Source organism: Heterocephalus glaber, unplaced genomic scaffold, assembly GCF_053883595.1.
Source record: "Heterocephalus glaber isolate CG9 unplaced genomic scaffold, H.glaber_assembly_v1.0 deba00001457, whole genome shotgun sequence".
In the NCBI taxonomy this organism is placed as follows: Eukaryota; Metazoa; Chordata; class Mammalia; order Rodentia; family Bathyergidae; genus Heterocephalus; species Heterocephalus glaber.
In genome coordinates, this window is record NW_028258305.1 from 253,325 (window position 1) to 268,092 (window position 14,768).

The window sequence follows — 14,768 nt, forward strand, 5'->3', positions numbered from 1 at the left end:
GATAAGTCACTAATCCCAGCAGGTGCACTGCTTTGGGCCAATGGAACTATTAAGAGATATGCTTGTAAAACTAACAAATTCAACTTACTCTTCATTTTTCCTTTGTGGATGTGACATAGAGTAATCCTCTTTCTTTTGCCCAGTTCTATTACTTTGATCTTAGAAAGTTTCTCTATATATGTGTTGTCCTTATAATCCTGTTCTTCCTTTCAGTTCCTGTCCAATTATGTAAAGAGAAATGTTGCTTCTACTTGTGCTTCCTCTAGTCTTCTTCCACTTGTTTACTTTGTTCCAGTGGCAAACCAAAACATGACAGTAATGATTATTGGCAATTGCAGTGCTTCCTCTACTAAGGAAAAAGGTTTTCAACTGGAACTTGATATAAATTTTATTGAATCTAAGATGCTGATTAGAAAATGTACCATTATGGACCACAAAGAAGGGAAATATGTATATCTTAAAATCAATGCTGTCAATCTTTAAGGCCCTAGAAAGTATTCTGAAGATGCTTTCAGGATGGCATAGGGACAGTAATCTGATTGTCTTTGCCTAAAACCAGTGTTGAACGTTAGCATCACTAATAGTGGACTACCAGACAAAATAATACACTCCTGAGAACCAGTCTTACCCCAGTTTTTAACCTAACTCAATAAAGCCTTACACTCATTTTCCACTTTACAGGAAACTGGTTAGAGAAACTGGTTAGATCATACTCTGTGGAAATATCTAAACATATCAAGAAGGTGAGACGTTTATAAAGAAAATTGGCCCAGGCTTGTCTTGGGGAAAATGGGACAGTAAGGGGGAGCCATTGTAAATTCAAAGAGACTTAAGAGTCTTAACAATCTAATGTGAGGTGTGATCTTTCATTAGATGCTGGAATAAACAGACCAGCTATAAAAGAAATTCTTTAAATAATAGAGAAAACTTGAATATGAACATTAGATGGCGATAGATCATTATTATCAATTCTTAGGTGTAATAATATAGTTTTAAAGAAAAATGTTCTAATATTTTTGTATTGTTTTGTTTTACTAATCTTTAACAGTATACTCTGAAAAGTTATAGTAGTTACAGTGTTCACTGACAAACTCATGTAAATGTTGTAACAAAGAAATGAGACCCACAAAGGAAGTTGTCTGTAGAAGTGTCAAATCCATCAGGCATGACTAGAGCAATCAGAGAAAAAGCTTCAGAAATTACACAATGTCAAGCTGAAGGGGACTGTAGATGTCCTCAGATGTTTGAGGTAGAAATATTTGACCTCTGTGTTGTTACACCCTACACAATAGGTGTTGTTAATGAGTCATGGTTTGCTTCTTATTTAGGAAATAGTACCAGATCCTTTTCAACCTGCGTTCTGTAGCTACCACCAGTTAATAACTTGTTAGTTCTTGCTGTGAAATACATTTTGCCATCTCAAAGTTGCTCTTTTTGCAGTTGAGACGAGGTGGTAGAGTGGAAAACTTTGGGGACACAAATGAATTAAAGAAATGCATAGGATTTCTTTAACAGAAGAGTACTTTTTATGAGCTAACAAATGTTTAGTGTTAATTTTTTTTGGGGGGGTTGGTGGTACTGGGGATTGAACTCAGAACCTCACGTTTGCAAGGCAGGCGCGGTACCACTGAGCTAAATCCTTGCCTGTTTAGTGTTAATTTTATTAGTTTATGAGTTTATTGGTTACAAGATCTCTTTCTTGTCTTTAAAAATGTATTCAAGATCTCAAGATTGACACAAAAGAGCCACTTTAAGCCAAGGAGATTGAAATTAAAAGCAATAGCAAAGTGAAATGCTGTTGTTGAGTTAGATGTACCAGAAACAGTGGGTTGAATGTTGTAACTTATCTTAAAAACAGTTTTTAGCTGTGCATGGTAATTGTAGTTCCAGCTACTGGAAAGACTGAGGCAGGAGAATTACTTGAGCATAGATTTTTCTGGTCAGCCAGGGCAGCATAGTGAGACCCCATCTCTTAAACAAAAACTCATTTTGTATGATTAGCCTTCAAGCTGTTTTAAAAATTTTGCTATTAGATTATCATATTTAATCATCAGATTTAATATTTCTTTAAAAAGAGGTGGTTTAGGCGAGAATTTTTTCAATGTGCAGCATTATGGGCATTTGACAGCTTTAGAAATCATCTTCCAGGCTTTCCAGAAGGTCTCCAGCTACAAAAAGAATTATGACAACCTTCTGTTTTTTTAGTTAATGGACTTCCAATGAACTAGATTATATCTTTCTTTGGCATACTGTCTAGCTGATACTGGTCACAGTGGTGGGAATAGACGAGTTGAAAATCAGTATTTCTTTCTTTAGCACATTTGTATTAGAATTGTTTTGGAAAATGGTAAAATTCTGTGTACTGTATTATCTTTTTCTGGTGGTGCCAAGGATTGAACCCAGGACTTTGTGCTACCACTAAGCTACCCCCTAACCCTAGTGTGATCTAGTTAAAATACTGGGGCTTAACTGGCAGTTACCTATGTGCTTTTTTACTCTTTCTCAGAAGTCAGTGACATATAGGTTAGGGGTAAGGGGGGATGTAGTACAAGCAAACTTTTAATTTACAATTGGGCTATTGGTGTAGTTTATTCATATTACAAATATTTTATGAAAGAACATTTTATAAAAAAAAACACATTTTCTTTATCCAGTCTCCAGTTGATGGGCATTTGGGCTATTTCCAAGTTTTAGCTATTACAAACTGTGCTGCTCTGAACATGGGTGCACATATATCACTGTGGTATGATTCTTTTAATTCTTTGGGGAAGATCCCCAGCAATGGAATAGCTGGGTCAAATGGGACTTCCAGTCCTAGTTCTTTGAGGTATCTCCATACTGATTTCCACAGTGGTTGCACCAGTCTACACTCCCACCAGCAGTGGAGCAGGGTTCCTCTTTCCCACAGCCCTGCTAGCATTTGTTATTGGTTGATTTCATGATAGCAGCCATTCTTTCTGGAGTGAAGTGGAATCTCAGCATTGTTTTCATAAAATGGAGTACTACTCAGCCATAAAAAATGAGAAATTAGAGACATTTATAGCTAAGTGGATGCACATTGAGGCGATACTCTTAAGTGAAATACATAGGACACACATGAATAAATACCGAATAGTTTCTCTGGTGTGAGAAACTGAAAGTGTAAATAAGGACTAAACGTATAATAGGTAATGTGAAATAGGAAGAAAAGGGGCAAAGGGGAAGGAAGTGGGAGGGCTAGGGGAAAGGATAGAAGGGAATGGGATTAATATGAGAAAACGGAAAAATAGGAACAAAATCTTTGTAAATAGGGAGGACTGGAGGGGTTGAAGGGAGGGCTGGGCAAGGAAGGGTGAAAAATAAGAACCAAGAGAGACTATGTTAAGGTGCAAATTTCCAATGATGAATGTCATTATATTGTATACCTAAAATGTACCAATGATTAGAATGAATAATCGATAATGCAAAATAGGAAGAAAAGGTCCAAAGGGGTAGGGGTAGTGGGAGGGGCAGGGGAAAGGAAAGAAGGGAAAGGAAAAATGCTGAGAAATGGAACAAATGGAAATAAAGTCTTTGTAAATAGGGAAGGGTTGAGGGGGTGAAGGGAGGGCTAGGAATGGGGAAAAAATAAGAACCAAGATGCATTATGTAAAGGTACAATTCCCAATGAGAAATGTAATTGTGTTGTATACCTACAATGTACCAGTAAAAGAATTTAATTTAAAAAAAAAAAGAAAAAAAAAGAAAGAACACCAGTAGCTGAAAGATCTGTTAGACCTCTTGCTTCTGGATTGAGTGAGGATCGTGGGGGCTTTTCTTCTGCCCTCTAGTGGTTGCATCAGGAAGAGCCTTTGGAAGTTGAGCCTGGCTCATTGAATAGCTGGGATTTTGCTGTGCAGAGTGGCACATACCTGTAATCCCAGCAGCATTGCAATTTTGGTGAGACTAAAGCAAGAGGATTGCATATTTGACTTTAGCCTGAACTACATAGCCGGTTCAAGGCCAGCCTGAGATCGTAGTAAGACCCTATCTCAAGAAACAGCAACAGAATGTCAAGTAGTTGGGATTATAGGCATGCTACATTGCAGGCTAATTTGGTTGAATTATTTATTTATTTTTGGTACTGGGGATCGAACTCAGGACCTTGGGCTTGTGAGGCAGGCGTGGCACCACTGAGCTAAATCCCTAGCCCTAATTTGGTTAATTTTTAAAAGTTAAATTTCACTTGGAAAATGGAAGTCAGAGAAAATAAGTGGTCAGCCTTACAAGCTTCTTTGAAAAACTAAAGATTTATTTTGACAGATTTATTTTAGCTTTTTATATTTAGGGGCAAGTCTCCATTGTAAAAGTTTCGCTCCCTTTTAACAATTTGAAATGAGGATTTCTTTCTTTTTAAAAAGTGGAATTTAGCTTCATGTTTTTGTACATCTGAGACTATCTTAGTCACTCTCCTAATGCTGGGACATAATAATTAACAGTTTAAAGAGGAAAAGTTTATTTTGGCTCATGGTTTCAGTCCCCAGTTGGCTGGCCCAGAGGGAAATGGCATGGTGGAAGGGGATGGTGGAGGAAAGCTTTTCAGTTTAAGGCAGCCAAGTACAGAAGGGACAAGCCAGGGACAAGAATATGCTTTTCTAGGTCTCACCAAGAATGATCCACCTCCAAGTAGGCCCCACCTCCTAACAGCCCATTCAGCTATTGAACCCATTAATCCACTGATGAGTATAGCACCCCCATGATCCAGTCACCTTCAAACACAAGAGACTTTAAGGGTACATTTTAGATCTAAACCAAAACATAGACATAATTATGTCAGTATTGATTCATTCATCAGAATTTTCCATTAAATATTTGTTTATTTGCAGGTATATTTGCTTACTTGAACTACCATGTTCCTCGCACAAGACGAGAAATCTTGGAGACCCTAATTAAAGGCCTTCAGAGACTGGAGTACAGAGGATATGATTCTGCTGGTATTTTCTTTAAAAAGAATTATGGGTTTTGCATGATTATTAAATCTAAAGTGTTGTTATTTTTAAGAGACTAGATTTTACTAATGTTTGTTTTGTTAAGCCAAATCTCAAGAATTTTCATTTTTTATCATGTTTAAAGTGTTAATTTATTTTAAAAAAAGGTTAATTTATGTAATTTCAACACTACCATTTGTGAGGAGTGTTGCTTTTTTGGTAATCTACTTTTATTAAAAGTGTTACTATGAAAACATAAGTCATGTGGGGCATTTTCTTGGGAACAAAGTTTTTGAAGGTCTTAATCTATAAATTCTGTTTTCTTTATGGTAACTTTAATTTCTTTTTCTCCATGGATTCATGCTTTTGTTACTCGAGATTCTTCTATTTTATATAAATGGAAAACCAAATAAAAATAATTTTCTGGCAACTTTATGACTGACTTTAGCTCCTGCTGTGTTGGGGGGAATCCATAAAACTACATTCAGATTTCATGATTCCTTAGGATTACTCATGAGATTCAGCACGTAGTTGTACTCAAAGGTAGGATTTATTATAGCAAAAGAATACAAAGCAGAGTCAACAAAGGGAAAAGGTATATAAGATAAAGTCTGGAGGAAACCAGGCACAAGCTTCTAAGAGTTCTCATCTGGTAGAATAACAATACACTTAATTTCCATGGGGATGAGTTGTGACAATACACAAGAAATGTTATATATCAGGGTAGCTTGTGAGTGTCCCAGTGTTGTTTTACTGGGAGCTGGTTACATAAATATCATCTGCCTTGGCCCTACCAAAATTCCCAACTCTCATAAGAAAAGCAGGTGTTCAACATAAGCCATGTTGTTTGCATGAACAATTTAGGCAGTGAATCACTCTTAACTCTATTGGAGTGGTGGGAATCTTCCTGAAGAGCAAGTTGCCAGATGCCAGCCAAGGGTCAACCTTGAAAGCAGGCCTTTCTTAGGCTAGTAGTGTCAGACATCTTTTCTCTACACTTAACTTTGTCATATGGAATGAATGGGCATTTATCTTTCTTGACTTTTCTCAGTATTAAAGTCTGTTTCTCACCTCCTTCACTCTTAAAATTCTCTTTTTTAGGGCCGGGGATTTAGCTCAGTGGTTTCACCACCTGCTGCGCAAGCGCAAGGACCTGAGTTCGATCCCCGGTACCAAAAAAAAAATTTCTCTTTTTTAGCTTTTCTCACAATGTGTCTTCTCACACAGATGCTAATTATTTTCTGTAGGCTCCTTTCATTTATTGCTTAAATATGAGTGTTCTTTAAGAGTTTTTGCTTGCCCAGTTTTCTTTGTAACTTCACGGGTGAGCTCTGATTTCATCAACCTCCTGTGTGTTGATGACTTTACAGTCCCACATATATATTAAGGACTAATCTATATATATATTTCCCAAGAGGCAGACCTGTGTTTCCAGCTGCTTTCTACAAATTTTTTCCTGGGTAGACTACAGTATTACAGATTTTGCATGTTCAGAAATGAACTCATATACTGCAGTCCTCACTTCACTTCTCATTTCTGTTCATTTTTTGTCTCTTTTATCAGCAGTCATTCAACACATCCTTTGTGCCTAAGAGAAATCCTAGCCTTCTGCTTTTTTACTTACTGTTCAGTTAGTTCTGCTTCTTAATATCACTCATCTCCTTGCCACTGTTTAATTCAGCTGCTTTTCATTTTTGCTTTTCTGCAAAGGTAACTTTTGACAACCACTTTCTTCTTTCTCTTTTTTCCTCTCCAATCCATCCTCCATACTGGCTTTAGAGAGCATTTGTTAACATTACTGCTATAGTACTTTGCTTGAAATGACTCACTGCTTTGCAGTGTAACTTTTTCAAATTCCTGAGAAACTTAAGTAGAATCTTAAGAAATGCTCTTCTGACCATCGCTTCTCATCCTCCTTTTGATGTATGTTATTCTTCCCAGTTGCTCATTGTAGTCCAGTTGCAACTTTTATTATAACTTACACTATAATGTAATTATTTTTTCTATTTCTGTCTTCTCAACAGACTGTTAGAAATTTGTAGACAAGAACTGAGTTGTCTTGTCTTTTGTGATGATGGGTTTGAACCCAGGGCCTCATGCATATTATGCAAGCTCTGTACCACTGAGCTGCACATCAGCCTTGTTTTCTTTCTTGTTTTAAGCATGTGTCATGACACATAATAGATTTTTAGTGAATGTTACATTGATAAATAAATGAATTAGATGAAAATGTAATTTAATTGAAAATTTTGCCTTCTATTCATAATGTTAACAATAGCCATTATCTACAATTTTGCTTTTCTACCTTGTGATGATTTAGGTGTGGGGATTGATGGTGGCAATGACAAAGATTGGGAAGCCAATGCCTGCAAAATTCAGCTCATTAAGAAGAAAGGAAAAGTTAAGGCACTGGATGAAGAAGTTCACAGTAATGAACTGTTTAATTGTTGTCTTCTTTCCTCCTCCTGTTCTGTCCCCACCAAATACTCCATATTTTGGGAGCCATTTTGAGGATAATGATTCTAAATTTGAAAGGAGCAAAGAAAATAGTTTTGTTATCATTTGGACTAGATTTAAATTGTGGTTGAGCTTTAAAAATGACCATAGTAGGGTGAGGGATTTAGCTCAGTGGCGCTGTGCCTACAAGCACAAGGTCCTGAGTTTGATCCCTGGTACCAAAAAAAAAAAAAGGGCTGGGGATTTAGCTCAGTGGTGCTACCGCCTCCCTTGCAAGCCCAAGGTTCTGAGTTCGATCCCTGTACCACACACACACACACACACACACACACAAAATGACCATGGTAACTTGGGAGGGAAATTGTCGAGGTATGTTGGGTTCAGAGCAAGCTCAGTATCTTAAAATGAAGTTACATCAGAAACTCTGTTCCCTAACAAGGGCCTTTTATAGGACAAAGATATCTTTGTTTGCTTGTTTTTTTTTTGGTACCAGGGATTGAACTCTGGTCCTTGCGCTTGCAAGGCAAGCGACGGAACCACTGAGCTAAATCCCCAGCCCAGGACAAAGATATCTTTAGTAGTGCCCTTACTTATGTTACTTCACTTGGTGATAGTTTTCACTTTGTGTTTACTTTGCTTAATAATGGCCCAGATGTAAGATCTTGGCAATTTGTATGAGCCAAAGAGAAGCCATAATTGCTTTCTCTGAGTAAGAAGTTGAGTTTTCTATTTAACAAGTAAAAAAAAAATTTGTGTGCTTAGGTTGCTAAAGTCTGTGGTGAGGATCAATCTTCTTTCTGTGAAATTATGAAGAAGAAAAAGAAATTCATGCTAGTTCTGGTGTTGGATCTCATACAAAAGTTATGGGGATAGTGCATGATCAGTGCTTAGTTATGATAGAAAAGGCATCAAGTTTATGTTATATGGATATATAGGACAACACATAGTGTTAATAGGGTTTGGTACGGTGTGCAGTTTCAGACATCCAACAGTTTTAAAAAGTATCTCTTGTGGATAAGAGAGAACTATTGTCATTAAAATTTAATGTAGCATCTAACATCTCTACAGCATTAATATTGGAAGTTTTCATTTTATCTTCTTCAGAACAACAGGATATGGATTTGGATGTAGAGTTTGATGTGCACCTTGGAATAGCTCATACCCGTTGGGCAACACATGGAGAACCCAATCCTGTCAATAGCCACCCACAGCGCTCTGATAAAAATAATGGTATGAACAGATTCTGTGTGTTTTGGAATTACTGTAGAAGGCTGATAGTGGAAGGTGGTTATGTTTTTCTTTTTGGTACCGGGGATCGAACTTGGGTCCTTGCGCTTGCGCAGCAGGCAGTGAAACCACTGGGCTAAATCCCTGGCCCAAGGTGCTTATGTTTTTGTTATTTCACTTATTTTCTAATCTGGAAAATTTCAGCCATATTCACAAAAAGATGAACTTGATATATCTATTACCTAGCTTTAGGATTTATGCAATACATGACCAATTAAGTTTCTCTGTATTATTTTGGAGGCCAATAGATATATCATAGATTTGTGACTTTTCACAATCTATAAATTCTCCCTCTTTCTCTTCCTTTTCCATGGAGTTTACTGGTTTGTCCTGTATAGTTTTCTATAGTTTAGTTGATGCTAATGCATGTGTTCCGATAAGTCATTTAACATGTTTCTTTGTCTCTTATATTTCTTTTTTTTTCTTTTGGTTTTTTTTTGAGATAGGGTGTTGCTCTGTAAATCAAACTGGGCTTGAACTCACTGCATAGCCTGGGCTGGCCTCAAACTTGCTGTGATCCTCCTGCTCAGCCTCCCAAGAGCTGGGATTATAGGCATGTACCACCATGCCCAGCTGTCCCTTATATTTCTTTTTTTTTCTTCCCCAGTACCAGGAATCAAACTTGGGACCTTTCGCTTGCTAGGCAAGTGCAGCACCACTGACCTAAATCCCTGGTCCAGTCCCTTATATTTCTTGGGACCTCGCGCTTGCAAGGCAGGTACTGGAACCACTGAGCTAAACCCCTGGCCCCGGTCCCTTATATTTTTTATAAATTAGCATGATGTTAGCCAGGCATGGTAGTACATGCCTGTAATACTAGCACTCTGAGAGGCTAAGATAGGAGGATCACATTTAACTTAACTTGGTCAACTTAGCAAGACTGTCTCATATACAAATAAAAAGGTCTGGGGATATAGCTCAGTGAGAAGTCCCTGGGTTCAGTCCCCAGTACCAAAAGAAAAAATTGATAGAATGTTTGCCTCTGAAAGTGCATAATATTTGGATATTTCTCCTACTGTCTGCTCCCCTCTCCTTTTTTGCAATACTGGAGGTTGAATCCAGAGCCTCAAGCATGCCATCTACCACCGAGCTACATTGCCAGCCTGATAATTTTCTTTTTTAGCAGTCATTGATGATCATTGCCAAGGTTAATTATTTCTATAAGGGTTGTCAAATGGTGATAGCCCATTATTTTCATTCCTTCTTCATTTATAATCTCAAATACTTCCACAAAAGGAAATGTCTTCATATCAATTGCTTTGTTATCCTGAGGTATAGATTGTATAGGAAGGGCAGGGTAAATGTTTAATTCTTTTATCTAGCATTCTTCAAAAATTAACTGGTTCTAATGTTATCCTGAGAGGAGCAGTGAGTTTATTTTTTTTTTATGAACTCAAGGTATACATTTGATTTATTTTAAAACACTGAATATATGTATAAGTATATGTATTTCTTTTGGTTTTGTAATGTAATTCAGAAGCTGCTATTTAGTTTTTTTGTGCCTCAGTAGTATTATTGAACTGAATTTGAATACTGGCAACCACTTAGGCTTTTAACACTGGCAAGGCCTTTATAAAAGTTAACTGAAAACTTAGTATCTAGGTTGTTTAGAGAATTTGCCTTTGTTAGCTTTTTATGATTCTCTGTGTTCTGGCATTAAATTTTTTTCTTTAAATTTATTTTTATAGTTAATACCATCTCTCTCTTAAAAGTGTAGTGAAAATATCTATTATTTAGTTTGTAATGCATTTCAGACTCATTTACTATTAAATCAGAATGATAGATTTTAAGGTATATTTGGAACATTTTAGTAATGTAGTATATTTAACTCACACTGGGAGAGGTAGTGTGTCTGTACTTGCAGCTATGCAAGAGTTTGAGGCAACCAAACTGGAAAACAGTGAGACCCCCTATCTTAAAATTTTTTTTTGATTTAATAATAATTTTTCTTTTTTTTTAAAAGATTTTTTCCCCATTAACTTTATTGGTACATTTTAGGTATAAAATACAGTTACATTCATGATTGGGATCTTGTATCATTACATGAGTCTCTTGGTTCTTATTTTTTTTCCCCTTCCTTTGCCCTCCCTTCACCCCTCCACCCTTCCCTATTTGCAAAGACCTTGTTTCCATTTTTTTCCTCTTCTCATAATTTTTCCTTTCCCTTTTTTCCCTTCCCCTACCCCTCCCCATTCCCCTGCTCTTTTAGACCTTTTCTTCCTGTTACACAATATCAGTTATACATTTTTTAAATTACAATATTAAGATCTAGGAGACATTACCACAGATTTTACAGAATTTAAAAGGATATAGAAAGCATATTACAAAAATCTTTTTTGAAATAAATTTGACAACTTCTAAGAAGTAACTTAGAAGATAAATTAATGAAACTAACTCTGGAGGAAATATAAAATTTGAATAGCACCTATTAAAGAAAGTATATTCCTAGCTTGAAAACCTACCTATATGACAACAGCAGGCTCATAAACATTTTAACTGATAAATTATATCAAACATTGAAAGCAGAAAAAAGAAGGAACACTTCTCCCCTCATTTTAGGAAATCAGCATTGTGCTAATCCTAAAACTGGATAAAGATAATAGAAGAAAAAAGTATGAACACAGATAGAAATTTGTTTAACAAAACAAACTCTTAGAAGTCAGATCTGGCAGTATGTAGAAAGTGGTTTTATTTTTATTTTATTTTATTTTTTTTAATGTTCCATATACTTTATTTTTTTTTGTATTAAATTCTTTTATTGGTACATTGTAGGTATACAACACAATTACATTTCTCATTGGGAATTGTACCTTTATATAATGCATCTTGGTTCTTATTTTTTCCCCATTCCTAGCCCTCCCTTCACGCCCTCCACCCTTCCCTATTTACAAAGAGAAAGTGGTTTTATTATAGGGATGGCAGCGTTGGTTCAGCATCGGAAGATCCACCCCCAAAAGTAATCATTTTAACAGAGGAAAGGAGAAAGCCATAAGATCCTGTCACTAGTTGGAGAAAGAGTATTGGACTAAATTCTACAGCTGTTCATGGTAAAAGCTATCAGGAGACTAGAAGTAGAACAGAACCTTCTCAACAGAGCAAAGACATGTACTCCATACTTCCAACACAAACTCCTTCTATGAATGGAGACGATACAATGCTTTCTCCCTGAAGTGGAGAACAAGGGCATATATGCCTACTCTTCATCTGTCCATTAGACTTTGAAACATAGGTCTAAACCAAAATAGTCTGGCAATAAAATGACACAACTAGGATAGGATTGGCACGGCAGAAGCAAAATCTTTATATGTAGATGAAATGATCATCTACAGAGAAAATACTAAGAAATCTCTAGGAGCCCCTAGAACTTGTACTTGAATTTAGCAGGATTAGAAAACACAAGGTATATATAAAAATTCAGGTCTGTGTAAACTTGCTATAAATGAAGAACTGGATATTGAAATTTAAAAGTTACATAGGAGTACAAAGGACCCAGAAAAGCCAAAAACAAAAACAAAAACAGTGTTGGAAGACGTTTAGCACCCAATTTTAAGACTTCTTCTAAAGCTACAGTAATCAAGGCAGTGTTGGTGTAAGGAAAGACATATAGATCATTTGAATAAAACAGAATCTAGAAATAGAACCACACATACATGGTCCACTGAGTTTTGAAAGATTATTTAACATTAGCATTTTATAGAATATAAACTCAATTCAAGAGCCGAGGAAGAGATAGTGTCTTCAGCAAATGGCACTAGAACACCTGGTATCTGTATATAAAAAATTAACCTCAACCCTTTTTTTCCATACATGAAAACAACTTGAAGGGATCTATGAACCTAAATAAGAAAGCCTAAAAGTATAAAACTTAAAGAAGAAATTTTAAGGGAAAATATTTATGAATTCAGGGTAGGCAAGAACTACCTAGGATACAAAAGACATGATGTATAAAAGAAAAAAACTGATAAATGAGATTCCATCAAAATTTAGAACTTTAAATGACATCATTAAAATGAAAAGTAGTCCTTAAACAGACCATATTTCCAATGCATATAACCTATGAGCAGAATATATAAAGAATTCTTAGAGCTCATTAATAGACAACCCAATTAAAATGTAGACATAAGAAGATGATAAATAGCCAGTATAGCACAAGGAATGGTGTGCAATTCTAGAATCAGAAAAATACTAATCAGTACAACAATAAGATTGAATTATACACTCACTAGGGAGATGAAGTTAAAAGTTTTCAAAGCCTTGTCATGACTTTTTCTTTTTGTTGGATTCTCCCCCTTTGCGTTTAATTTGTCACACCCAGTGGATTCATTCTGCTGGGCTTCCTGGGGTTGTGATCCTCATTGTCTTTTCCTAGGGTATTGTCTAAAATTTTTTTGGAGTGCCGGTTTGGTATTCATGAAGTTCCTGAGGTGCTCTTTATCATGAAAGTATCTCATTTCTCCATCAATTTTGAAAGATAGTTTTGCAGGGTACATCAATCTGGGTTGGAGGCTGTTTTCCTTTAGGGCTTGAAATACATCACTCCAAGCTTTTCTTGCCTTGAGGGTTTGCACTGAGAAGTCTGCTGTGATTCTGATGGGCTTTCCTTTGTATGTGATTTGTTTCTTTTCTCTCACTGCTTGTAGAATTTTATTCTTCTGTTGGATTTCTGGAATCCTAACTATTATATGCCTATGTGTAGATTTTTTTTTTGATTAAGGCTAGCTGGAGTCCTATATGCTTCACTTATCTGTATGTCAAGTTCTTTCCCCCTCCTTGGGAAGCTTTCTGCCATCACTTCTGTGAAGAGTTTTTTTTATGTCATCTCCCCTCTCTCCTCTTTCTTCATTGACTCCAATCAGTCTTATGTTATTCTTCTTTGCATCATCTAGCAGCTGCTGGATTGATTTCTCATGTTCCCTTACAATTTTAATGCAATATTTCTTTTCCTCCTCACTAATTGCAATCTTATCTTCTATATGTGAAATTCTGTCCTCACATTGGTTCATTCTGCTACACAGACTTTTGATGGAGTTTTTAATCTCTTGGAAATCTGTTTGTATCTGTTTTATGGATTCCATTTGTTTCCTATGTTGGGATTCCATCATGTTCCTCAGCTCCTGTATTTTTTTATCTGTGTCCTCTCTAGATTTATTAATCATGCCTTGCACCATGAGCAAAATCTTTGCTGTTATCTGAGTAATTATTTCTGATTTCATTTTTCCCAGATCCTCTTTTGTTGCCAGTTCAGAGAGTCGAGGTGGTTGAGTATCAGAGTGTTCCATCTCGTTTCCCTTTAGGGTTGCTGTAGGTGATCTGGAAGTCTGTTTTTGAGGCTTGTTTATGTGTCTTCTCATTTCCACAGGGAGTGGGGTGGGGTGGGGGGTGCTTCTGGTGCCCACGCAGCCTCACCTTCTCTGCCCTAGGAGCTTGGGTGAGCTTCCTTCCAGGTGCTGGGACCGGCTGAGCTTCTCTGCCCCTGAGGCCATACTCTGCATAGCGGTTGTGCAAATTCAGGGAAGCCATGAAGTTGGAGTAATGTTTTGTCACACAAGCCGGGTGCTCGGTTAGCTGATTTGCCACCAGTGTCCCTAGTCCAAGTCCAGAAATCATCCTGGGAGATCCGTGTGTTGTCTCTTTTACCCCGAGTTTGTCTCACAGTCGAGTTCACTTGTGGATCCAATTCACATCCATGTTGGGCTCCAAATGTAGGGAACAGGGGAAGGGGATGTTACCAGAACCTCTGCAGTATGTCCTAGTCTCCTGTGAACCACGGCAGCACACGGCGAATTACAGGAAAGGGAGAAAAATGAGACTGAGAAGAAGCTGAGCTTTGGGTCTGATCAGTGCTGCTCTGGGCAGCAAAGACGTAATAATAATTTTTCTTCTGACACAGGAACTTTAAATAATAAATCCACATGGATAGTTTTTGTTTTGTTTTTGCAGTACTGGGGATTAAGCCCAGGGATCTCTGAGCTATGTCTCCAGCCCTTTTTAAAATTTTTATTCTGAGACAAGGCATTGGCATTTCTAAGTTGCCCTTACTAGCTTCAAACTTGGAGACCTCCTGCCTCAGCCTCCTGA

The 14,768-nt window shown here is 36.9% G+C and overlaps 1 protein-coding gene across 2 annotated transcripts in view; it reads left to right on the forward strand.

Moving 5' to 3' along the window:
* The window catches only part of Gfpt1 (glutamine--fructose-6-phosphate transaminase 1), a 72,085-nt gene that overhangs the window by 7,555 nt on the left and 49,762 nt on the right, over window positions 1-14,768 (forward strand). For both annotated transcript variants that reach the window (XM_004849929.3, XM_004849930.3), the window contains exons 2-4: window positions 4,845-4,952; window positions 7,267-7,374; window positions 8,508-8,633. In XM_004849929.3, coding sequence (XP_004849986.2) covers window positions 4,845-4,952; window positions 7,267-7,374; window positions 8,508-8,633 — 342 coding nt within the window. The remainder of the gene's footprint in view (window positions 1-4,844; window positions 4,953-7,266; window positions 7,375-8,507; window positions 8,634-14,768) is intronic.